At 42.6% G+C, this 26191-nt stretch overlaps 1 protein-coding gene across 5 annotated transcripts in view; it reads right to left on the bottom strand.

Moving 5' to 3' along the window:
* LOC126203200 (lebercilin) overlaps positions 1-26191 on the bottom strand; it is a 201566-nt gene that overhangs the window by 26093 nt on the left and 149282 nt on the right. For 4 of the 5 annotated variants that reach the window (XM_049937442.1, XM_049937443.1, XM_049937445.1 and 1 more), the window contains one exon: positions 24397-24505. In XM_049937442.1, the coding sequence (XP_049793399.1) occupies positions 24397-24505 (109 nt within the window). Of the gene's footprint in view, positions 1-16847; positions 16992-24396; positions 24506-26191 lie in introns of all 5 variants that reach the window. The other variant, XR_007540240.1, reaches the window with a different exon arrangement.

The raw sequence follows: 26191 nt of genomic DNA, 5'->3' as shown, positions 1-26191 counted from the left end.
AGCTACATACTAGAAACATACCTACACACTTTCGTACATGACTTCATGTTTTACTACATCAAATATAAATATAATTAAAGAAATCTCTGTACACCTTAAGTATGGTCTGCCTCTACGTTAGAGATGTAATCTAGTATCCTGATTGATGGGATGTTGCATCCAACCAGCGGAAGAGCATGCTCTTTGCCTTCTTCAGACAATCCTTACGATTCACTCATTATACTTTTTGAGATATCTTCATAAATGTTTCTGAATAGCCTTATCTATTTAGTGAAATATATAATATTGTTTGATCTTAATTCTCTTGCTCTGACAAAATGTTGTAATTCTCTTGAAATTAAGTTTAGTTTTATCATCTGATACTTGCAACAACTTGTTTACAGAAGAATTTTACTTATACTATTCCTTGTCCTTATGCCTGTGGTTTCCTCAGTTTCTAGATCATCTAAGACTTTTTATTAATTTTATTTGATACTCTGAATAAGGATTGGTACTTACTGAATTTGACCTTTTCTAACAGTGTTGAGTTTTATCTCACTATCCTCTGTGAGCCCGGGATTCCTGACATATTTAAGATTGGCTGTTTATTTTAAATTTTGAGAAATGTAAAACTGTGCACTTCACAAAGCAAAAAGATAGTATCCTACGACTACAGTATCAATGTATCAAAATTGGAGTTGGTCAACTCACACAAATACCAGGGTGTTGTAGGGATCTGAAATGGAATATGTTGACCATAATAATACAGGATGTCCCAAAATGAATATACAGGTTTTAAGGCTTTGTAGCATTTATTACATTCAACTAATACGTATAAATAATACATCAAATTACAGAGCAACTCTAACAGTTTTGTTTATAAACTTCTGCGCAAAGGGAAGAGTATGGAGTGACAGAAGAATGTGCTCAACAAGTGTGAGTCTTTCATGCTTAGTACTACAAAATCAGTTTGGAGGGTTAGTCATGAATTAGCAATTTCAGCAACATCTGTATGGATACTTTGAAGGACACACTTATAACCATGTCCTTATCATTTATAGTTGTTACAAACACTAAAACCTACAGACTATGGTTTATGTGCCAACTTCTAAGCTAAATGTTGCTGAGTGATATGAAGATTTTCTGAATTATGTTGTCTTCAGTGATGAATCAACATTTCATCTAAGTAGAAATGTGAACACACATAATGGGCACATCTGGCAAATCCTCATGAGTTGCAACGAGTTTCTCCTAAATTGGATTTTTTTCATGCCATATCCCACTGGAAAGTTTATGAGCCTTTCTTTATCAGTGAAGCAACTGTAAATGGTGTTTTGTATCTTGATGCACTACAATTATGACTCTTTCTTCAATTGGAAGAAGATGAACCATGGAACTTATTTGGAGCAAGAGGGTGTGCCACCTCACTGGCATAACTCATTACATGACGATGTTGTACCCGACAACTGGATTGGCCTGCAAGGGGCGGGATGACAGAGACTGTATTGCATGACATCTACATTCACACACGATATGATGCCACGTGATTTTTACCTTTCGTAGTTCATAAAGGATCATGTATATATGTCTCCACTATCAGATGATCTACACACTATTGAAACAGGACTGTCGCAATAATTACTCCAGACGCTCTGATCAAAGTTTCGGAAGAATTTGCCTATCAACTTGATGAGTGAGAAAATGGTACTCACTTGTAAGAAAAACTGTTTGAAATGCTCTTTCATTTGATGTATTATTTGTAACTGTGTGCTGAATGTAATAAATGCTACAAAGCCTTAAAACCACTATAATAATTTTGAAAACCCTGTAATACAACAACAACAACAACAACAACAACAACAAAACACTCGTATGACCCATCCTAGAATATTGTTTAAGTATATGGGACATGTACCAAATAGGACTAAGAGAGGATATTGAAAGCGTACAGAGAAGGACAGCAAAAATGGCCATAGGTTTGTTTGATTCATCAGAGTGTGTCATGGAGATACTGAAGACACTGATCTGGCAAATGCTTTAAGATACATGCAAACTATCCCGAGAAAGCCTATTTACAAAGTTCCAAGAGTCTAGGAATACCCTACAACTCTCTACATACTGTGAAATGACACGACTGAACTAATTACAGCCTGCACAGAGGTGTTTAGACAATCACTCTTCTTGAGTTCCATATGTGAATGGAATGAGAAGAAGCCATTGGTAACTGATACAACAGAAAGTAACCTCTGCTATACACTTCACAGTGGTTTGCATTCATGGATGTAGATGCAGAAGAATGTAACATTCTGAAAATTCGGTTCATTTATTCACCTAATTGTAATTGCATCTGATTCCTTTACTTAACTTTTTGTTCAACTTTTTCTTATAACATGTAATAACATATATTTTATTTACATTGATTTGTCTTTATCATTACTAATGCCAGTGCTAAAATTTCTCAGACTCGACTAGGTTTTCCACCTTGTCCCTAATTCTGAATAAGAAATGTTCAGATGGGATGAAATGCAGTATCTTCCATAGTCAACGGTGTAATGATATGTGAACAGATCAGGTATATTTGGTGGTGTTTCTACACTCCCCCCTCCCCAAACACAAATTCTCAATGGAAACATGTAGATCCAGCATAATAGAGCTTGATCCCACAGTTTGTAAATTCTATTAATAGTGATTCCATGAACATTCCAGACATTTGTGTTGTACTCTAACATAATTGCCAAGGACACCAACGGCACACTAGATTGCTGCAGCCTAATAAGTTGGCACTCATGGAACATTGCCTATCGGAATTACACAGAATGGATTATGACCGTACTAATGTTCTGACACATATATGTTTAATTTCTTGGATGGTATCATTAAGGAATCAACTGCAATTTCAGTGAGAGTGCTGCTGATAAATTGTGACAGCAGCTGCATACCTAGTAGGACCTGGGCACTTGCAATCAGTCTCATTAAGAAGAGGGAGGAGGTACCAAAGCGCAAACTGACTTCGGGTGTTGGTGGATAACAGCAGAGATGTCACCAGCATGCATACCTAGCTGCAAACTTGGGATGGAGCAATATGTCAGAGGGGGGAGTGGGGCAGGGGATGGAGGGGGCAGACAAGAGAATGGAATTGTGAATCGGACGAAGGGAGGAAAGGAAAAAATGTGCTGCGCTGACTTTCATGTGGACAGTTAATCAGCACACCTAATTGTGGCAACGTGGTAGCTTCCCAAAATTTAGTGCCTGTTGGACACTAACATCCACCAATTCACCTGTGAATATTTTGTCAATATTGTAGTAATTACTGCTTACTTGTTAACAGTTTCCTATCAGTAAATTACTGGATGGAAGAACTTCCTAGCAAATAATGAGTCAAGAGACTGGCTAGGATTGCTTGTATGTAAGCAAAGGGGTTGCCCAGTGAGCATAATGATGAACTATAAACCAGAAGCCTGTCCTTTCAGCCCTTTATTTGTGTGGAATGAAGATACCACATTAAATGTTCCCATATCAAATGTTACTATAAAAACAGATACTGAACAAAAATATTTCTCGGCTGTTGGTGGATGAAGAAGCCTGACTGGACAGACTGCTGTTGTGTATGGATGCTTTTACTCTTTTCAACACACTAACTCCACTCCTGAAAAATATAGTTGTTTTTGAATACAAATGATACATACACTGGCAAAAATCCAAATATAACCGGCTGACAAGTATGGAGATCTGTGCCACATTCCACAACAGTAATTTGTGTGAAGATGTTACTCCTCAACATAAGCCTGCTTCATCAGCATGATGCTTGGCCAAAAATTTTCCCCACTGTAATAGGAATTCCTAGCTGCCTTGTGGTATAGGACATATCAATGAGACCCCCACCACTCTTCATTGCAATAAAGCAAAGAGAACAATCATGTGGAGTACTGAGTTCACATTATTGAGAGTCCATTGGACCTACCAGGCCCAGCCTGGGGACCAATAGAATGCAGAGAATACTGGCGCTGGAATTCATAACTGGGCGATTTCATTTCAAATCATACAGGTTAAGAGTGAATGTGTCACATCACTCTTCCAAAGTTTTCTGGGGGGGATAAAAAAAATAAAAATAAAAATTTGTTGAAGTTCCACATGACACATCTCAAAAACTAAAATTTTAAAAAAATCCTATAAAAAACAAGTGATATAGATCTGAATATTAACCTTGTTTAATGAACAAAGTAAGAGCATATGGACTATCAGACCAATTGTGTGATTGGATTGAGGAGTTCCTAGATAACAGAACGCAACATGTTATTCTCAATGGAGAGAAGTCTTCCGAAGTAAGAGTGATTTCAGGTGTGCCGCAGGGAGTGTCATAGGACCGTTGCTATTCACAATATACATAAATGACCTGGTGGATGACATTGGAAGTTCACTGAGGCTTTTTGCAGATGATGCTGTGGTGTATCGAGAGGTTGTAACAATGGAAAATTGTACTGAAATGCAGGAGGATCTGCAGCGAATTGACACATGGTGCAGGGAATGGCAATTGAATCTCAATGTAGACAAGTGTAATGTGCTGCGAATACATAGAAAGATAGATCCCTTATCATTTAGCTACAAAATAGCAGGTCAGCAACTGGAAGCAGTTAATTCCATAAATTATCTGGGAGTACGCACTAGGAGTGATTTAAAATGGAATGATCATATAAAGTTGATCGTCAGTAAAGCAGTGCCAGACTGAGATTCATTGGAAGAATCCTAAGGAAATGCAATCCAAAAATAAAGGAAGTAGGTTACAGTACGCTTGTTCGCCCACTGCTTGAATACTGCTCAGCAGTGTGGGATCTGTACCAGATAGGGTTGATAGAAGAGATAGAGAAGATCCAATGGAGAGCAGCGCGCTTCGTTACAGGATCATTTAGTAATCGCGAAAGCATTACGGAGATGATAGATAAACTCCAGTGGAAGACTCTGCAGGAGAGATGCTCAGTAGCTCGGTACGGGCTTTTGTTAAAGTTTCGAGAACATACCTTCACCGAAGAGTCAAGCAGTATATTGCTCCCTCCTACGTATATCTCGCGAAGAGACTGTGAGGATAAGATCAGAGAGATTAGAGCCCACACAGAAGCATACCGACAATCTTTCTTTACACGAACAACACGGGACTGGAATAGAAGGGAGAACCGATAGAGGTACTCAGGGTACCCTCCGCCACACACCGTCAGGTGGCTTGCGAAGTATGGATGTAGATGTAGATATAGATGTAGACTACCAACATGATTACTACATACACACTTCTGAGCTTTTTTTCATCTTTAATCTGGAAAAATTGACTATGAAACTTAGCAACTTTTAGCAAATTTCAAAATTATGTTTTGAAAATATGAAGTCACAGGTTGCTAACTGCTTTGAGAAATGATAAAAGTGAAAAGCCTGCTAATTGTCAGCTATCATATTAAGGCCTGAAATACTTGTATTACCGACACATTTCTACATAAAGATGAGAAAATCTGAAAATCTTTATACATTATTTTCCCTGAAACTCTCATCCTGAATATTCTAAAAATTACAAGGAATGTTGGTCATTGTACTTATGGAAGGTAAAATCTAAGTTGGCAATATCTTGTGGTGCTACTCTCGAGATTAAAGGATCCTGGACACTTAAAAATTTAAGTTGATTACTGATGCTGAGTTAATGTAATGCAAAACTGGTATATCTTAATCAAAATAACTATTTCACAACCTTATAAATGAATGGGGAAACAATTTTTACTTTGTTCAAGCATTTTATTAAAAAAAAATTAGATATAGAAAAAAGCTTTGTATAAGGGACATTCAAATAAAACCCAGTCACTAGTATAAAGTCACGGTAATGATATTTTTAACTCAAAAATTTAGTTATACATAGCACACATACTCAAAAATAGTCGCCAAAACTGTTGCCACATTTATCCCATTGCGACACTAGTAGGTCGATTCCATCCTTGAAGCTAGTAGGCTGCTGTCGGATCCAGGCCTCGACGCAGTCACGCACTTCATCGTCCATTGCGAATCGATGTCTGAGAATAGCCTGTTTTAAAGGTCCAAACACATGAAAGTCACACGGTGAAAGGTCGGGACTGTACAGTGGATGTTCCAGCGTTTCCCACCAAAGCTGCTGCTGCAATGTTGTCTTCACCACAATGCCCGTGTGTGGGAAAGCATTATCATTCAGAAGGATAACACCACTGGAGAACATGCCTCAGTGTTTCCACTTGATGGCTCATCTAAGGTTCTGTAAACTGGCTTGATAACACTGGGAATTGATGGTAGTTCCCTGTTCCAGGAACTTGACAAGCAGCGGCCCTTGTGGTCAAAAAAGAAGGACATCAGGACCTTATCAGAACTGGTGTGCATGGCCTCTTATTTCTTTGGAGGTAATGAAGTCACATGATTCCACTGCTTGCTCTGACACTTGCTTTCTGCTTCAAAATGGTGACACCATGTTTCGTCATCTGTGACAATATGTGACAGAAAGCCGTATTCCTCCTCATGATAATGTTGCAGATGACTCAAAGACAGCACCATTCGATTATACACTGTTCGGCGGTCAGTCGGTGGGGAACCCACTGCGCACAGATTTTTCGAAAGTTTCTAGTGTTGATGCATTATAGTGTGGGCGGTATCAACGCAAATACCCAGTAATTGATGAATTTTGTCCACGGTTATTCTGTGGTTGTCCAAGGCTAAAGCATTCACTTCTGCAACCATTTCCTGTGTGATGACACGATGAGCCTGTCCAGGACGAGCGTCGTCATTTAGTGACTCGCGCCCCTCAAGGAATCGTTTGCACCATTCCACAATACTTGAACAACTCAGACTGTACTCACCATACACAGCCTCCATTTCATGGCCTCCAACTCCCTCTGCTGCCAAAAATCGAATCACTCCTCATTGTTCCTGCTTACTCACCTGCATGTTTGGCAGTGGACGATAACTTGTGTGACCATCTTCTCTTCGGCGTGAAACCACACTGGCAGTATCCAACATCGAACGATGTGCACACGTCAGTCTCTCCACCACGAGATGGCGCCACCATACCCATAGTTACGCGATGATGATGTTTGGTTTGTAGGGCGCTCAATTGTGCAGTTATCAGCACCCATACAATTCCCAACCTTTGCTCAGTACAAACTCGCCACTTTTATGAATGATGATGAAATGATGAGGACAACACAAACACCCAGTCATCTTGAGGCAGGTGAAAATCCCTGACCCCGCCGGAAATCGAACCCGGGACCCTGTGCTCGGGAAGCGAGAACGTGACCACAAGCTGCAGACTGCCAGTTACGTGGTGCAGTCACGTGTAAGGCAAAGGTAGGTGCACTGACCAGGTTTCACTTGAATGAACCTCATATATGCATTGTTTTGTTTCTGGTATTGTTTGTAAATTGCTATTGTCTTCTGTCACAATCTTCCTTCTTCCATGAATTAAAATTGCCTACACTGTAACAATCAACACCACACTTTTGAAAAAGAGTTCATTTGTTTTTTAAGTCTGCTCCTCACTGAAATTGTATACCCGATATGAATTTGCATATGGACGAGGATGATCCAACAAGAGCAGTACTTGGTAAATGGGAACTGCACACTGACCTGTTGATGACAGCCATTTGAAAAATTTGCCAGACCATGAAGTGTCAGAAAGGAGACTGTTACATCTTGCAGATCATGAGAGACACTAATTATCTCTCTAGCCCACCAGAGAGTGTGATACATACAAGAAATGAACTTGCTCACAAGTCCTCTAAGGTATACTGAGGCCTCTGCAAACTGTATTTCATGAATATGCCACTCCAGGATGCAACCCAATAGTGACTTGACTGAATTCATACCACCAGTTTCATAGTGGATCACTCTTGTCCCTTTTTAAAACAAAATTCCGCTACAGTATTTTCATTTAGAACTAAGAGTTTTGCGTTTTGTAGTAATTTTGATGTGGTCTTCACAAATCCAAAAGGATCTCCTATAGCATCAACAGCTTCATGCTGGAGATAAATCTTGCTGCATGACATTTACAGATACCTCCTACCCAATCACATGCACTCTCTCCACGACTTTTGCTGAAAATAATTCCTGTATAGTGTTCCCAAGCTCATAAAATTGAAAGCGATTTTTAAAACGAGATGCTGCACTATCAGTCGCTTACACCCGTTTAGGAAATGTATGACTTCTAGATTGGTTGGTTGGTTTGGGGGATCAAAGGGACCAGACTGCTACGGTCGTCGGTCCCTTTTTCCAAAGACAAAGAACACCCACAGAGAATAAAAACGAGGAACAGAATAGAACACAGACGATACAGAACAAGAGAAACTGAGACAAAGACAAGACAAAACGAACTAAAACCACACAGAGTGTGACGGTGGTTGGCCGACCATAGAAATAAAAAAAGGAAAAGCCAACCACTTAGGAACACGTTAAAAAATCAGTTTAAAAGCATAGGCCAAAGGCCAGAATCAACACAAAACAATAACATAAAATAGAAACACTCAGATTAAATGATAAAAGCCCCCTGCCCGAATAAAACGTAAAACTAAGTCAGCCAGTGTGGAGTCGTCTGTTAAAAGGGCAGGGAGCGTATCAGGCAGCCTAAATGTCTGCCTGACCACAGCTAAAAGGGGGCAGGCCATCAAAATGTGGGCCACCGTCAAAGCCGCCCCACAGCGACATAGAGGAGGATCCTCCCGGCGCAGTAAATAACTGTGTGTCAGCCGGGAGTGGCCAATGCGGAGCCGGCAAAGAACTACTGAGTCCCTGCGAGTGGCTCGCAGGGATGACCGCCACACAGCTGTCGTCTCCTTGACAGCACGGAGTTTATTGCGCGTCGTCAGTTCGCGCCATTCATCGGCCCATAGCGCCAAAATTTTGTGGCGGAAGACTGCCCGCAAATCAGTCTCCGGGAGGCCAACATCAAGAGATGATGTACTCGTGGCCTCTTTCGCCAGACGGTCAACATTCTCATTCCCGGGGATCCCAACATGGCCTGGGGTCCAAACAAAGACCACAGAGCGGCCGCAACGGTCAAGAGTAGACAGGGACTCCTGGATAGCCACCACCAGACGGGAACGAGGAAAACACTGGTCGAGAGCTCGTAAACTGCTCAGGGAATCGCTACAGATAACGAAGGACTCACCTGAGCAGGAGCGTATATACTCTACGGCTCGAAAGATGGCGACCAGCTCAGCAGTGTAAACGCTGCAGCCAGCCGGCAAGGAACGTTGTTCGGAATGGTCCCCTAGAGTGAGCGCATAACCGACTCGACCAGCAACCATCGAGCCGTCGGTGTAAACAATGCCAGAGCCCTGATACGTGGCCAGGATGGAATAAAAGCGGCGGCGGAAGGCCTCTGGAGGGACTGAGTCCTTCGAGCCCTGTGCCAAGTCTAGCTGAAGGCAAGGGCGAGGAACGCACCACGGGGGTGTACGCAGAGGTGCCCGGAAAGGAGGTGGAACAGGGACAAGCCCAAGCCCGGAGAGAAGCTCCTTGACGCGTACGGCGATCGGACAATCCGACCGGGGCCGACGCTCTGGCAGATGGACGACCGACTGTGGGAACAGCACACGGTAATTTGGATGCCCGGGCAAGCTAAAAACATGGGCAGCATAAGCAGCCAGTAATTGTTGGCGTCGGAACCGCAGTGGAGGGACACCTGCCTCCACTAGTAAGCTGTCCACAGGGCTGGTGCGGAAAGCACCAGTGGCAAGGCGTATCCCGCTGTGGAGAATTGGGTCCAGCACCCGCAACGCAGACGGGGATGCTGAGCCATATGCCAGGCACCCATAATCCAGACGGGACTGGATTAACGCCTGGTAGAGCCGTAACAGGGTAGAGCGGTCGGCGCCCCAGCGGGTGTGGCTCAAACATCGCAGTGCATTGAGATGCCGCCAACACGCCTGTTTGAGCTGCCGAATATGAGGCAGCCAAGTCAACCGGGCATCGAAAACCACCCCCAAAAACCTGTGTGATTCCACCACCGAAAGAAGTTCGCCGTTAAGAGAAAGCTGCGGCTCCGGGTGGACAGTACGTCGCCGGCAGAAATGCATAACGCAGGTCTTGGCTGCCGAAAACTGAAACCCATGCGTTACAGCCCAAGACTGCGCCTTACGGATAGCGCCCTGTAGCTGACGTTCAACAGCTGCAATGCCAGTAGAGCTGTAGTAAAGGCAAAAGTCGTCAGCATACAGGGAAGCGGAGACAGAATTTCCCACGGCCGCAGCAAGCCCGTTAATGGCTATTAAAAACAGACAGACACTTAAAACAGAACCCTGTGGCACACCGTTCTCCTGGACGTGGGAGGAACTATACGAGGCCGCGACTTGCACGCGGAAGGTACGACACGACAGAAAATTGCGGATAAAAATCGGCAGAGGACCCCGAAGACCCCATCCATGAAGCGTAGAAAGGATGTGATGACGCCATGTCGTATCGTACGCCTTCCGCATGTCGAAAAAGACAGCGACCAGGTGCTGATGGCGGGCAAAGGCAGTACGGATGGCCGACTCCAGGCTCACCAGATTGTCGGTGGCGGAGCGGCCTTTACGGAACCCACCCTGAGACGGAGCCAGAAGGCCCCGAGACTCCAGTACCCAATTCAAGCGCCGGCTCACCATCCGTTCAAGCAACTTGCAAAGAACGTTGGTGAGGCTAATGGGACGGTAGCTGTCCACCTCCAGAGGGTTCTTTCCAGGTTTCAAAACGGGGATGACAATGCCTTCCTGCCATTGCGACGGAAACTCCCCCTCGACCCAAAGACGGTTGTAAAGATCGAGAAGGCGCCGCTGGCAGTCCACTGAAAGGTGTTTCAGCATCTGACAGTGGATGCCATCTGGCCCAGGAGCGGTATCAGGGCAAGCAGCTAGGGCACTGCGAAATTCCCACTCACTAAATGGAGCATTGTAAGATTCTGGGTGGTTGGTGCGAAACGAAAGGCTCTGACGTTCCATCCGCTCTTTAATGGAGCGGAAGGCCTGGGGGTAATTCGCAGAGGCGGAACTCATAGCAAAATGCTCTGCTAAGCGATTTGCGATGACGTCGGAGTCAGTACAAACTGCTCCATTCAGTGAGAGCGCAGGGAAGCTGGCAGGGGTCCGATAGCCGTAGACGCGTCGAATCTTGGCCCAGACCTGCGATGGAGTGACATGGAGGCCAATGGTGGATACATACCGCTCCCAGCACTCCTTCTTGCCTTGGCGGATAAGGAGGCGGGCCCGCGCACGCAACCGTTTGAAGGCGATAAGGTGGTCGATGGAGGGATGTCGCTTGTGACGCTGGAGCGCCCGCCGGCGATCTTTAATCGCTTCAGCGATCTCAGGCGACCACCAAGGCACAGTCCGCCGCCGAGGGGACCCAGAGGAACGGGGAATGGCTGATTCGGCGGCAGTAACGATGCCGGTGGTGACCGATTGAACCACCGCATCAATGTCACCAGTAGAGAGAGGCTCAAAAGCGGCAGTGGAGGAGAACAAGTCCCAGTCAGCCTTATTCATAGCCCATCTGCTAGGGCGTCCAGAAGAGTGGCGCCGTGGTAGTGACAAAAATATCGGAAAGTGGTCACTACCACACAGGTCGTCATGCACACTCCATTAGACAGACGGTAAGAGGCTATGGCTACAGATTGAAAGGTCAATGGCGGAGTAGGTGCCATGCGCCACACTGAAGTGTGTGAAGGCACCATCATTTAACAGCGAGAGATCGAGCTGCGACAATAAGTGCTCAACGATGGCGCCTCGACCTGTTGCCACTGACCCACCCCACAGAGGGTTATGGGCGTTGAAGTCGCCCAATAGCAAGAAAGGTGGCGGCAATTGGGCGACCAGTGCAGCCAGGACATGCTGCGAGACATCACCACCCGGTGGAATGTAAAGACTGCAGACGGTAACAGCCTGTGGCGTCCACACGGCGTACAGCGACAGCCTCTAAAGGCGTCTGGAGAGGGACAGACTCGCTGTGCAGAGTGTGAAGGACATATATGCAGACGCCACCAGACACCCTTTCAGAAGCTGCTCGGTTCTTATAATAACCCCGATAGCCACGGAGGGCGGGGTTTCGCATTGCTGGAAACCATGTTTCCTGGAGAGCAATGCAGAAGAAAGTGTGAAGGCTGATAAGTTGGCGGAGCTCAGCTAGATGGTGGAAGAAACCGCTGCAGTTCCACTGGAGGATGGTGTTGTCCATGGCTGGGAAAGGCGTGACGGGACTGGGAAGGCAGATTACGCCACTGGGTCACCTGCTGCCTCCGATGGAGCACCCGTGCAAATGCCATCCATTGCGTCCGAGGGACCGGCAAGAGCGAGGTCCTCAGCGGACGCCAGAATCTCCACCTCGTCTTCAGAGGCAGAGCTTGTAGGAAGCGGTGGGATGGGTGCCACCGCAATATCGTTGGTCTTGGGGACTTTCTTCTTTTTCTGCTTGTCGCGCTGTGCCTTCGGTGGTTCAGGCTTCATGGGCTTCACTGGGTCAGTCTCAGGGACAGACGACGACCGCGAGGCCCGACGACCAGGGACTGGCGGTTGTTTCAAGCACTTGCGGGCGTCCGCTTTTCCACTGGTCGGGACTTGCGAAGGGAGGTCCCCAAGGGATCCCTTCCTGGCGAGAGTAGCCGAAGAAGTCTTACGCTTCTCCGGCTGGGAAGGGGGAGCTGATGTCCCCGATGGTTTTGAGGGTGTTGCTCCTGGAGAAGATGGAGCAGGAGCAACAGGGTGTGAAGTGCCCCCCACAAGCAAGGGGGGTTTTGGATGCTGACCAATCATAGAACCAACCGTATGGGACGACACAGGAGATGGAAGAACCGTCGTAGCAGCAGCGGCGTACGTTGACGTCATTGGCACAGGATGGAGTCTCTCATATTTCCGCCGAGCCTCAGAGTACGTCAGGCGGTCCAGGGTTTTATATTCCATTATCTTCCGTTCTTTCTGGAAGATCCTACAGTCCGGTGAGCAGGGGGAATGGTGTTCTCCGCAGTTAACACAGATAGGAGGCGGGGCACATGGAGTATCAGGATGCGAAGGACGTCCACAATCCCGACACGTGATGCTGGAAGTACACCGAGATGACATGTGCCCGGACTTCCAGCATTTAAAACACCGCATCGGAGGAGGGATATACGGCTTCACATCACAACGGTAAACCATCACCTTAACCTTTTCGGGTAAGACATCACCCTCAAAGGCCAAGATGAAGGCACCGGTGGCTACCTGGTTATCCCTCGGACCCCGATGGACGCGCCGGACGAAGTGAACACCTCGTCGTTCTAGGCTGGCGCGTAGTTCATCGTCGGACTGCAGAAGAAGGTCCCTGTGGAATATAATACCCTGAACCATGTTTAAACTTTTATGGGGAGTGATGGTGACGGAAACATCACCCAACTTGTCACAAGTGAGCAACCTCCGTGACTGGGCAGAGGATGCTGTTTTGATGAGAACCGACCCAGAGCGCATTTTGGACAAGCCCTCCACCTCCCCGAACTTGTCCTCTAAATGCTCCACAAAAAACTGGGGCTTGGTTGACATAAACGATTCTCCATCAACCCGCGTACACACGAGGTACCGGGGTGAACATTCTCCACTGCCTTCTTTAGCAAGACGTTCCTCCCATGGAGTAGCTAGGGAGGGAAACGATCTCTGATCAAATTTCTTCCCGTTGAGGTTAGACCTTGATCGCTTAGAGACTGCTGGTGGAGGCCCACCAGCGAGAGATGATGTACCACGCTTCATTGCGGGTCATCCGCCCTGATGCCACCTACTCCGACCAAGGGCCCTCCCCACGGGCGCCACCCAGCCACAGAATAGCCACCTGGCAGGACGGCCATTGCCGGGAGTCCTGATGCCCCAAGGAGATGGGCATCTACTCCTTGGCATACGTGGGGAGTTAACGGCGCAGGCATCAGTAGAGCGATCCCTGTGTTGTCAGGGGGCTACAACCAAGAGGGTACATGGTGGCCCCACCACAACGGACTGGCTACCGTGCTGGATCTTAGGTGCAAAACTGTCCAAGGTCGTCGTCGCAGTTAAAAGAAACACTGCAGAGTGCAGCGTGGTAATCGCCCAAGAGATGGAAAACGAGCGGGACACCATTGCAACGATGAGAAAGCCGGCTAAAGGTCTAATTGCACGGCGGATACAGTGCACCATGTAAGGCGCCCTTCCCCAATTGGCTCGCTCTTCGGAATAATTTAGAAAGATGGAGGTCAAACCTGAGAGGGGACCATCACATAAGGCCGAAACATTTGAGACTCCTTTTAGTCGCCTCTTACGACAGGCAGGAATACCGCGGGCTTATTCTAACCCCCGAACCCGCAGGGGGGGGGGGGGTGACTTCTAGATGATTGTCATCATTATCATGCTGACAGCACAGCACGTATGTGCACTGTCATGAATGAGATCGTCACTTGACAATAGCAAATCAATGTGATGTTCCAAAATAGTGAGCAACACATGTAAATATTGACATTTGTGATGTGTTCCAGTGGTAACTTTGAACTTCATTCTACAAAGAAATGGACCAGTTGTCAGCAAAGTCAAAATGTATTCGGAGATGTGGCTGACTTTACTTCTGCTATGGTCTGTCTCTGAATCCTGTGAATGTGATGATGAACTACTCCTTTCATGACTCAATGCCTAGCCTCTGCAACAAACCTCACAAGCTCCACTGTATTCTAGACCAACTCTCCTCTGTCCCACAAGGCATAGGTTAAATCATTGTCAGTATCCTGAAGGTGTAATGCTTCAACAGTCATCCCTTCAGCACTAGGACAACTGCACACTCCTGTAACCAACATTTATCTAGAAGCTCTTGACATGTATGCAAAAGCATCAGCTCCATCTCTGCGTACTTCTTCCCTGTGACACTACTTATGGTGAAACAAGTAAGTTTCAAATTAGTGCAGTAAATATATGTGCATAGTCCCTTCATTGGCTGCCATTTTACCCATTTTGGTCACAAGGAGTAGAATTTTGTGAAACCAGTCTCCTTTTTCATTAGAAGATATGCATCTCTTACTGATCTTGTCGTATACCTTTTTAACCATTTTCACTAACACAGACAGCATCAGCCTGATTAGGACTTTGCCTGCTGTAATCTTCGTCATCATTTACGTAATATTCCAGAGCAACAGCACATCTTGCAATGGACTTCCACAGTAGGAATCTGGGCATGCTCAAATACCTTTTTTGTTATTTATTTAATGAGCTCTTGAAATTAAATAATGTGAGGAAGTGGGTACGTATTTCTGTATCTGCTGCCTGGAGTGGCTACCTGGTACCAGTATCAGTAATTGTACCTTGTCAGTCGAGATAGCAGTGTTCAGGTTGTGAAACAAGGTTCTGCACAAGTGCATCTACATTATACATTTCACAAAGTTTTGCAGTTGTTGCTTGTGTAAAACTTGTTTCAAGTTCTTCCACTTTTCTTTATACATACCATTTGCTTCTTGTGATTCATATCTTGCTTGGGCATTTAAGGGAGGATATATAGGGCCTACAACGGAAATGCTAACATTCAACACATTGCAACTTCATGAAACCCAAGAATATAAAGATCTGCACTGTCTTTTTCAGTTCCACATTCTAGTGAGAGTTATAGTTCAGGTGGGATATTACTGAATTTCCTGTTGTAGTGAGTATAGCAACTTCTCAATTGGTGTGGTGGTAACACAGTTGCTTGAGGGCCAAGATATTTCTGTAAAACCTCTCACAGATTTCCAACAATTGTGAAGTGTTTTTCAATTTACTTAAACACCATCTTCTTGTGTCTTTTTCCATAGCCCACAAATCTCACCCTTTCACCACCGTATTTCCTCACTGACATTTCACTTAACAAAAAATTCAACCCAAAAACAAAACTCTATGCAGAATGATTGATGAGCAAGTGCTCACTCATTTGTTATAAACAGAAGAGAGCTGGAAACAGTATTGCTCAAAAATTTCTAACACTTTACACAGAAAAATATTTTTACTTTGATTGCAGTAACTACTAACAAGTTAACCAAAAAATATATTGTGTCATTTTCATGTTTTGTGATGGGTGTTTTCCAGTGAATAATTCATAAAAACTAGTAAAAATGTAATTTTTTAAATGTTTAGTAACAAATATTTGCATAATACAGATAGCTGGAGCAGAAAAGGTATTGTTTATAAATATACCAGTTGCATTTGGTAATGTAACAAGAAGATTAGTATTCTGAGACTTTCCAAACTAGGAAAACAATTTTTAAGTAGAAAAAATTAAAATTTTTGTATTTTCTTCTTAAATTTGTAAAAAACGATATCCCATAAGAGAGAGAGAGAGAGAGAGAGAGAGAGAGAGAGAGAGAGAGAGACTGTCAACTAAATCTGAAGAGTTAAAGAGGCAGCATTAAAGCAAAACATCTGCTACGTCATCATCCTTTTTTTTAGAGTTATTTACAAAATACACATTTTTCAATGGATTGTACCATTTACAAAAACCAAGACAAAAATAAAATCTTTTATTTCTTAATGTATATAATACAGAGATCTAATACACATTTTTTCAGAGAAATTCATGATCATGAATTGACATGTCCTGTATGATTTGAGATGAAATTGCCCAACTTTTTATTTTGCTTATCCTTCTCCTAGCAACTTTTCTGAGAGGTAATATACACAATCAATACTGACCTTATTGTGAAACAAAAGACTGTGTTGTTTATTAAGGGTTTCAAAACGAAAACTAATAAGACTCATAAACAGAAGGAATCTTCCACATTTTTGTACTGGAACGCACAGTTGCTTGAAGTTTTAGCTGGGCAAAGTGAATACAGACTGATATTACTGATATACGAGGGCTGTTCAATAAAGAATGTTCATAATTTGTTTTTGACAACATACCTTTACTCATCCTCATAATTTTGATGGTCCTTCTCAAAGTAGTCTCCCATGAAAGTGATGCACTTGTCCCAGAATTTCTGCCGGTCTTCAAATATACACATCAAAAAAAGTTTTGCATCACCTCAGTTCCAAGAGTTCCGGTGCCTGTACAGACAATTGGAATAGAGATCAACATAAACATCATTACTGCCCTTTTTATTGCTCATGAAAACCACACATTGCATGTCATACCACCATACAGCGAGACCTTCAGAGGTGGGGGTCCAGATTACTGTACACACCAGTACTTCTAATACCCAGTAGCATGTCCTCTTGCATTGATGCATGCCTCTATTCGTCATGGCATACTATCCACAAGTTCATCAAGGCACTGTTGGTCCGGATTGTTCCACTCCTCAACGGTGATTCAGCGTAGATCACTCAGACTGGTTGGTGGGTCACGTCATCTATAAACAGTCCTTTTCAGTCTATCCCAGGCATGTTTGATAAGTTCATGTCTGGAGAACATGGAGGCCACTATAGTCGAGCAATGTCGTTATCCTGAAGGAAGTCATTCGCAAGATGTGCACGATGGGGTCGCGAATTGTCGTCCATGAAGATGAATGCCTGGCCAGTATGCTGCCGATTTGGTTGCACTATCAGATGGAGGATGGCATTCACATATTGTACAGCCGTTATGGAGCTTTCCATGACCAGTGGCATACATCAGCCCCACATAAAGCCACCTCAAACCAGCAGGGAACCTCCACCTTGCTGCACTCGCTGGACAGTGTGTCTGACGTGTTCAGCCTACTGGGTTGCCTCCAAACATGTGTCCGATGATTGTTTGGTTGAAGGCATATGCGAGACTCATCGGTGAAGAGAACATGATGCCAATCCTGAATGGTCCATTCACCATGTTGTTGGGCCCATCTGTACCATGCTGCATGGTGTCATGGTTGCAAAGATGGACCTTGCCATGGGTGTCAGGAGTGAAGTTACGCATGATGCAGCGTAATTGTGCACAGTTTGAGTCGTAACATGACATCCTGTAGCTGAAGCAGGCTGGTGGTGTTGCTGTCAGGGTTCCTCCGAGCTATAATCAGTACGTAGCAGTCATCCACTGCAGTAGTAGCCCTTGGGCGGGCTGAGCGAGGCATCATGTCATCGACAGTTCCTGTCTCTTGTACCTCCTCCATGTCTGAATTAAATCACTTTGGTTCACTCTGAGACGTCTGGACACTTCCCTTGTTGAGAGCCCTTCCCGTCACAAAGTAACAATACGGATGCAATCAAATCGTGGTATTGACCGTCTAGGCATGATTGAACTACAGACAACATGAGCCGTGTACCTCCTTCCCTGTGGAATGACTGGAACTGATCGGCTGTCAGACCCCCTCCTTCTAATAGGCACTGCTCATGGTTGTTTACATCCTTGGGTGGGTTCAGTGACATCTCTGAACAGTCAAAGGGACTGTGTCTGTGATGCAATACCCACAGTCAATGTCAATCTTCAGGAGTTCTGGGAACCAGGGTGATGCTAAACATTTTTTGATGTGTGTAAATGCCGGAAACTATTTTCTAAGAGGTCCTTCAAAATAAGTTTCTGCAGCCTTCGCCACTGCTTCTGATGACTGATAAAGCCTTCCACAAAGGCATTTCTTCATGTTAGGGAATAGCAAAAAGTCACATGGGGATAAATCCGGATTATAGGGAGGGTGAGGGATGCACTTCACATTGATTTTTGCAAGATATACAGCAACAACATTGGCAATATGTGGCCATGTATTATCATGCTGCAGCATCCAGCCTGCCTCTGGGAAATGTGGTCTTTTGCACCTGATATGGATTTTCAGTGTCTTCAGGACAACCCTGTAGTATTGTCCAGCTACTGTTGTGTGCAGGTACAACATGCTGATACACCATTCCATGAATATCAAAGAATGAGATGACCATAACTTTCCAGCAGAAACAACCACTTTTGCTTTTTTGGGGGTTGGTGGTGAAGGAGATTTCCACACTGAGCTTTGCCGTTTGCTCTCAGGATCCAAACGATGTAGCCAAGTTTCATCAGCAGTGATTACGTTTGGAAGAAACTCCCAATCTTCCTCTAACATCAACTTTAACTGAATGCATACCTGCATGCGAATGTCCTTTTGTTTGGGAATCAAGTCTTGGAACCCATCGCGCACAAACATGTGTAATGTGTAATTCTTCTGTCACCAACAGGTGGGTGTGGTATCGACCCGATGACCCAAAGTAGATCTATGTTTATAGTAACATGCCGTTTACATTGTATACCCGCTCCTGTAGAAAAGTTAGTAATGATGAGAAAATACATGTATGGATGAAAGGACTTGGTGTACTTGCTGAAAATGTAACCGTAACTGGAGATATTACTTTGTACTTTCAGAAAGTGATCTTAAGGTAATTCATCGATCCTCTCTCGCAGTGATAGCAGCAGTGTAGGTGTTTTTTTCCCGTTAGAGCAGTAACTGGATCACCAGGTCTACCTTCCTTTGAAACTGATTGTCTCCTCTCTTTAAACATTTTAAACCACCTTTGAGCTGTGCTGTAGGGAAGAACAGACTCTCCATAGGCCTCCTGTAACATTTTGTAGGCCTCAGCTGAAGATTTGTTGAGACAAGAGCAGAATTTCAAAGCTGCATATTGTTCGTCGCATGTTACCTCCATTGCAGCGATAGACGATACTGAACATGTCTGACCTTGCCTGCCTCTCACAGGTGGGAACCAGGAGTCCCAACAATGAAACTACTACTGCATTTTTGTTGCACATTAAGCTAACAGAATATCATATGATCAAATTTTAGTGCAAGAAATTATGACCATAAAAAATTATGATCATTCTTTATTGAACAGCCCTCATACTTTGTTGTGAGCTGACAATCACCACGCCTGTCAGAGTGATGACAGTATTCTACAGCCAGTGATCAAAATAAGATATTTGCATTTTATTCAGAAATCCTGTGCCAAGTATTTTTTTAATTGTAAAAACAAGAAGTATGAAAAACTTTGGAAATGTTCAATCTGTATGTCCTACTTCATAAAGAAAGTTTGTCTGCTAAAAAGACTATATAACTGTATACCTGTTGACTGTGATGTTTGATTACTTTGAAGAGAGAAAATAAATACTACGCTATCTGAAAAGTTTACCCTACTTCATAAAGAAAGATTGTCTGGTAAAAAGACTATATAACCGTATACCTGTTGACTGTGATGTTTGATTACTTTGAGGAGAGAAAATAAATACTACGCTATCTGAAAAGTTTACCTGGAAAATCATTGTCCCGTCTTGTTGAAAGCTTTAAGGAAAGTTTCATGAAATGAAATGCCTTACACAGTTTCAACATGTGAAGCCATCAACAATTATAGACTGCTCAATCAGTAGGACTATATGAACAAATTTGACTTATACAAGAATTACTAACTTCGAAATATTAAACATTTGGCTAACTGAAAGACTAGAAAGCTATAAACTAAAAATTACAGAAACTATTTAACAGACATTTAGTGAGCAAAAATTTTTATCTCTAGGCCACGATGTTACAATGAATGCGGAAATAAAAGAATAACAGGATATCTGGTGGACACAACAACACAGATAAACAATATTCTGAGGCTGTTATCTAACATGATCCAACTGCAAATACTATCTGGAAATTAAATCTAAAAAATTCCTGAAAAGAACTTGCATACTAAGTGCAATAATACTTGAATAATTAAACACTAATGTAAACGGCTGCATGGAGCAATATGTAAAATAATGGAAAGGCAGCCACCCACAGAAGATATAACAGAAAACAGCATTCACACAAGTTTTCCAGCACTAGCTCTTTTCCTAGCAATAGTACACACACACACACACACACACACACAAAACAATAAATAACACAGACTCCAAAATGCTCACTCCTGTGGCCACGTGATTGTGTGTTTGGGTCTCTGTGGTTTTGGGAGTGTGTGTGTGTGTGTGTGTGTGTGTGTGTGTGTGTGTGTGTGTGTGTGTGTGTGTACTATTGTCAATAAGAGCTAGTGTTCAAAAGCTAGAGCGGATGTTGTTTTCTGTAATGTTTTTCTGTGCTCCACAAATCGATTCGCTGTAGCTGAGTGGTGGCCTTTCCCTTATTTTACATATACAATTAAACATTTAGACTGACAATCTATTGTGTTCATGGTGCACCAGACCACGGTTGTATAAATTACGATATAGCATGGCATTTGTGGCACCCATTAATGAACCCCCCCCAAATCCGACCCTCTTCTCAACAGTACAGTTTGACACCTTAATATGCAGTCATTTCAACTTTTATGGGCTTCTCTACAATCCAGTATTTCTATTTTATAAGGTTATCTGTTGTCTAAACCTTAATCACTGAATATTTTCAACTCTGTCAAATGTTTTCACGTGTTTGTAACATCTAACTTGGACAATACTCATCGTTTAGGGCTGAGTGCCTTTGACAAGTAACAAAAATGCCCTAGGTCCTGGGTTGGAATAAAGCAACTGTTTAAATTTTGAATAAAAATCATCATCAATATCAGCCGAAGTTTAAGGAGTGGTGTTCTCCAGGAAGGCAGAGGAGCAGATGGAGTTTCAGGAAACCTCTCACTCAGGAAACCTCTCATTCCAAGGGTGGGAATGTCCCCCTAAAAGGCAGAAGAATCAGCAATTCAATGGCATGAGGATGCCAAAGGCAATGGCAACCACTGCATTAAGGACACAAAACGTGAATTCACAGGATATGTGATCTGTAAATAAAAAAGTATCACAATGACTTCTCTACAGTCAAAATATTTTGGATTAACCCCTATTTACATCAAAGGGAGAAAACAGCCATGGAGAACGTAACTATGAAAAAAGATTGTATAATCAATGAAAGGATAACATACCACGTGCCAGAGCATGGAATGCCGGAAGTTTCAATGTGGTAGGTAATCTAGAAAATCTAAAAATGGAAATGCAAAGACTCAGTATACATACAGTGGGAGTCAGTGAAGCGAAATGGAAAGAAGGTAAAAATTTCTGTACAGACAAATATGGGGTAATATCAACAGCAGAAGAAAATGGTATAATGGGAATGACAATTCAGAGAGTACAGTAGTTCTTATCAGAAGAGAAAGAAAACCAACACCAAGAACAAAAGTTCAGGTATACATGGCAATGTTAAAAGCAGATGAAAAAGACAGAGGAAGTATATGAGGATACTGAACAAGTAATTCTATATGTAAAAGGAAACAAAAATCTAACAATCTTAGACTGCAGCATGGTAGTAGGGGAAGAAACAGAAGAATGGGTTATGGGAGAGTGTGGGCTTGGTAGCAAAAATGAGAGAGGAGAGCTTAACTGACTTCTGCATTTAATTTCAACTAGTAACTGCAAATACACTGCTCAAAAATAACAAGAGGTATACTTGGAAAAGACCTGGAGACATGGGAAGATTCCAAATGGATTATGTCATGACTAGGCTGAGATTCCAGATAGTGGATTGTAAGGTGTATTAAGGGGCAGATATAGATTCAGATCACAATTCAGCACTGATGAAGAGAAAGCTGAAGTTTAAGAGATTCTTCCAGAAGAAATTATATGTAAAGAAGTGGGATACTGAAGTACTGAAGAATGATAAGATGCATTCTAAGTTATCTGAGGTTAGAGATACTGTGGCAATGAATACCACAATAGGTAGTTCTGCTGAAGAGAAATGGACATCCATAAAGGGGGCAATCACAGAAGTGGGACAAACAAACATGGACACAAGGAAGGCAACTCTGAAAAAACAGTGAGTAACAGAAGAAATAATTTAATTGATCAATGAAAAAAAGAAGTGCAAAAATGTTCAAGGATTTTTTGGAATACCGAAATATAAGTCACTTAGGAGAGAAATAAATAGGAAATGCATGGATGACAAGAATGAATGGCTACAGAAAAAATGAAGGAATCGAAAAAGGAACAGTAGTTGAAAAGACTGATTCAGCACACCGAAAAGTAAAAACAACCTATGGTGAAATTAAAAGCAACATTAAGAATGCAATGAGAATTCCATGGTTAGGCACAGACAAAATTGCAGCCAGTACAACAAAGGCCTCTGTCAGTGGCAGGATTTATCTGATGATGTGACAGTCTGAAACGGAAGTCAATATGGATGACATATGTGATCGAGTATTACAGTTCAACAGAGCTTTGGAAGACTTGCCATCAAATAAGGCAAGAGAGAGATAAACACTACTTTGCTTGTCTCAAATCGTTGGGGGAAGTGGCAACCAAGTGACTATTGAAGGTGGTGTACAGAATCTATGAGTCAGGAGACGAACCATCATACTTTCAGAAATATATCATCTCCACAATTCCAAAGATAGCAAAGCCAGGAAAATGTAAGAACCATCGTAATATTAGTCTAACACCTAATTCACCCAAGTTGCTGATAAGAATAATATACAGAAGAACGGAAAAGTAGATGAACAGGTTGGCTTAAGGGCAACAGAGAGGCAGTTCTGACATTGCTGTTGATAATGGAAGCAAGACTTAAGAAAAATCAAGATAAATTCATAGGATTTGTCAACTGGGGGTGGCAGATTTCTGCAATGTAAAATGGTGCAAGATGTTCCAAATTCTTAGAAAATTAGGAGCATGCTATAGGGGAATATCGATAATATACAATATGTAAAAGAACTAAGAGGGAACAACAAGAATGAAAGTCCAAGAACAAAATGCTTGGAATAGAAAGGTTGTAAGACAGGATGTAAACTTCACCCCTATTCAGTCTCTACATCAGAGAAGCAATTTCAGAAAGAAAAGAATTGCTCAAGAGCTGGAGTAAAATTCAAGGTGAAAGAATATTAATGATAAGATTCGCTGGTGATATCACTTTCCCCAGTGAAAGTGAAGAACTACAAGACATGTTGAATGGAATGGAATGAACATGTCTAATGAGTACAGAATACAAACTGAGAGTAAATACAGAAAGACTGAAGTAATGAGGAGTAACAGAAATGAACATCAAGATTGGGGATCATGAAGCTACATTGGAAGCAAGGTGACATATGGTAAACAAAGCAAGGAATATTAGCACAGGCAAGAAGGTCATTCCCGACCAAGAGAAGTCTGCTATTAGTAAGCATTAATCTTAGTGTGAAGAAGATATTCCTGAGAATGCCTATTTGGAGCAAAGTGCTGTGTGGTAGTGAATCACTGATTGTGGGAAAACCTGTAAAGAAGAGAATCAAAGCTTTTGAGAGGTGGAGATACAGAAAGATGTTGAAAATTAGGTGGACTGTTTAGGAATGAGCACGTTCTCAGTAGAAGCGATGAATAAAGGAACATATGGAAAACACCAATAAGAAGACGGGACAGGATAATAGATGCAAGACTAGAATCATTCCACAAATAACCGAGGATGTAGGGTGCAAGTTGTACTCTGAAATGATCAAGTAGGCATAAGAGAGACATTTGTAGCAGGCTACTGTGAGAGCAAAATGGGAGAGAGGGACATGCAGCGAATAAGATCTCTTAATGATTTTTACTATATAGAAGAAGGCATATGCAATTGCTTACCAGAGAAAATCTGGTGCTGTGGCTACGATTATGACTACTTTCTTCTGAGAAGTATCTGCTTCCTTTTCCACTACCTTGGAATTGATCTCCTTTCTGGAGTTCTGGAAATCTGGAAGCAGAGGCATAGTATTAGACACTCACCTCCATTGAAATTCTAAACATTTCAATTTGTAGTCAATTGTTCAACAATTGCACAAGAAATTATTCCAAATGTGATATTCTGAAAGTGTGTACATGTATGATGTATGAATGTAAGACAGATGGACATTTAAATCTAATGGATATAGAAACATTACACAATGACAAAAAGAAATCAACATGGAAGCCTTACCTTTAAATATCACTTGTAAAGGTATATAGCTCTAGGGAGCCTACCTCAATATTTCTTTTCCCCTTTATTATTTTGTTTTATTTATTATATTTAGTATCAAATGCCAATATCTTCAAATAATATATCTGAACATAAATGTTTCAATGCATTTTTATACAGCTTTGCTTTAAGAAAACCTGCTTTTGATTGTCGAAACTGAACAATCAAGTGATGGGACAGGGACGAGAAGAATGCTAATTGTTGATGCGATGGTGTGGTTGATGTGTCGGTTTCTGTGCCTAGTACACTGTAATGTGTGAACTGCAGAAAGTCAGTGAAACAACACATGCAGATGATATCAGTTTTGAACATTTTGAAAACTGTGCTTTGATGTGAAATATTGTTGTTGTTGTAGTTGTTGCTGTTGATGGTGGTGGTTGGTGTTTCTGGGTGATAAACAGTAAGGCCATCACCACTCTTTGAATTAGCCTTGAACTGGTCATATCAATCAATAAAATGAAACTGTTCTGCAGGTGCCATGGAGTAGGATATTGCATAGACAAATATACCTCGTAAATAAGTTAGTGACACATATTTCAAAATGTGCACACTCTGGAACTGCAGTCCCACAACAGCTGCAAAAGCACAGGAAGCTCATTATTACCTAAACAGACATATAATGGATCCAGAGATGTTATTTTCAACAGACATCAAATATGAGCTTCGAGCATCATCATCACCATGCTGTATCAGAACCCTCCAATGAGATGTGGTGCAGCCAAAGAGGAGTTCTGTGAAAGACTACCGCATAAAATCTCCCTCTCAATTCAAAATGTAATTTAGTACCCATTTTTCCTTTAAAATACAATGTTATACCAGATGTAATATTCTAATTTATTGATCTATGTTAGCATTGTCATTGCAACAGTACCAGCACATAAATGTAGTGTTTGCTCCTTCATTCCTTCCTACAATTTTTCTACTATTTAGTGAAATAATTGTCACTCACACTCTCAATCATCAGTGGACTTGCCAAATTTTGCAGATTTTGAGTTCACATGTAACAAATATATAACTTAATGAAGGGAGCAAAGTTGCAACCTGTTGTGTGTGCTTTGTTCTGATTGGCTGAGAAGCATAGCTCATATGGTATTCATATTTTACAGCTAGTGTACATATGTTTGAAGCTGGTTTGTTTATAATATTAGACAAATTGCACGAGTTGAGTGCATCAGTGTATTTTGAGTGTGTACATTTCAGGGTACATGCATACTCATTATTTCACATCATTGGTACTATATATGTGTGGCAGAGAATGATGTTTAGTTTTACTGATCCTGGTTTTTGCATGTATGAGTAAAGGTGCAAGGCGATTAGATGAGTACAGTTTTTATCCGTGTTAAAACTGTAAGGATGAAATTAGCAAAATAAATGAGCGCATAACTAGTTTACAGTACTTTAAAAACAAATATTTCGAAATCACAG

This window comes from Schistocerca nitens, chromosome 9 (assembly GCF_023898315.1).
Source record: "Schistocerca nitens isolate TAMUIC-IGC-003100 chromosome 9, iqSchNite1.1, whole genome shotgun sequence".
NCBI lineage: Eukaryota > Metazoa > Arthropoda > Insecta > Orthoptera > Acrididae > Schistocerca > Schistocerca nitens.
Note: the sequence above shows the minus strand (reverse complement) of the source record. Positions and strands in the feature narration are given on the sequence as shown.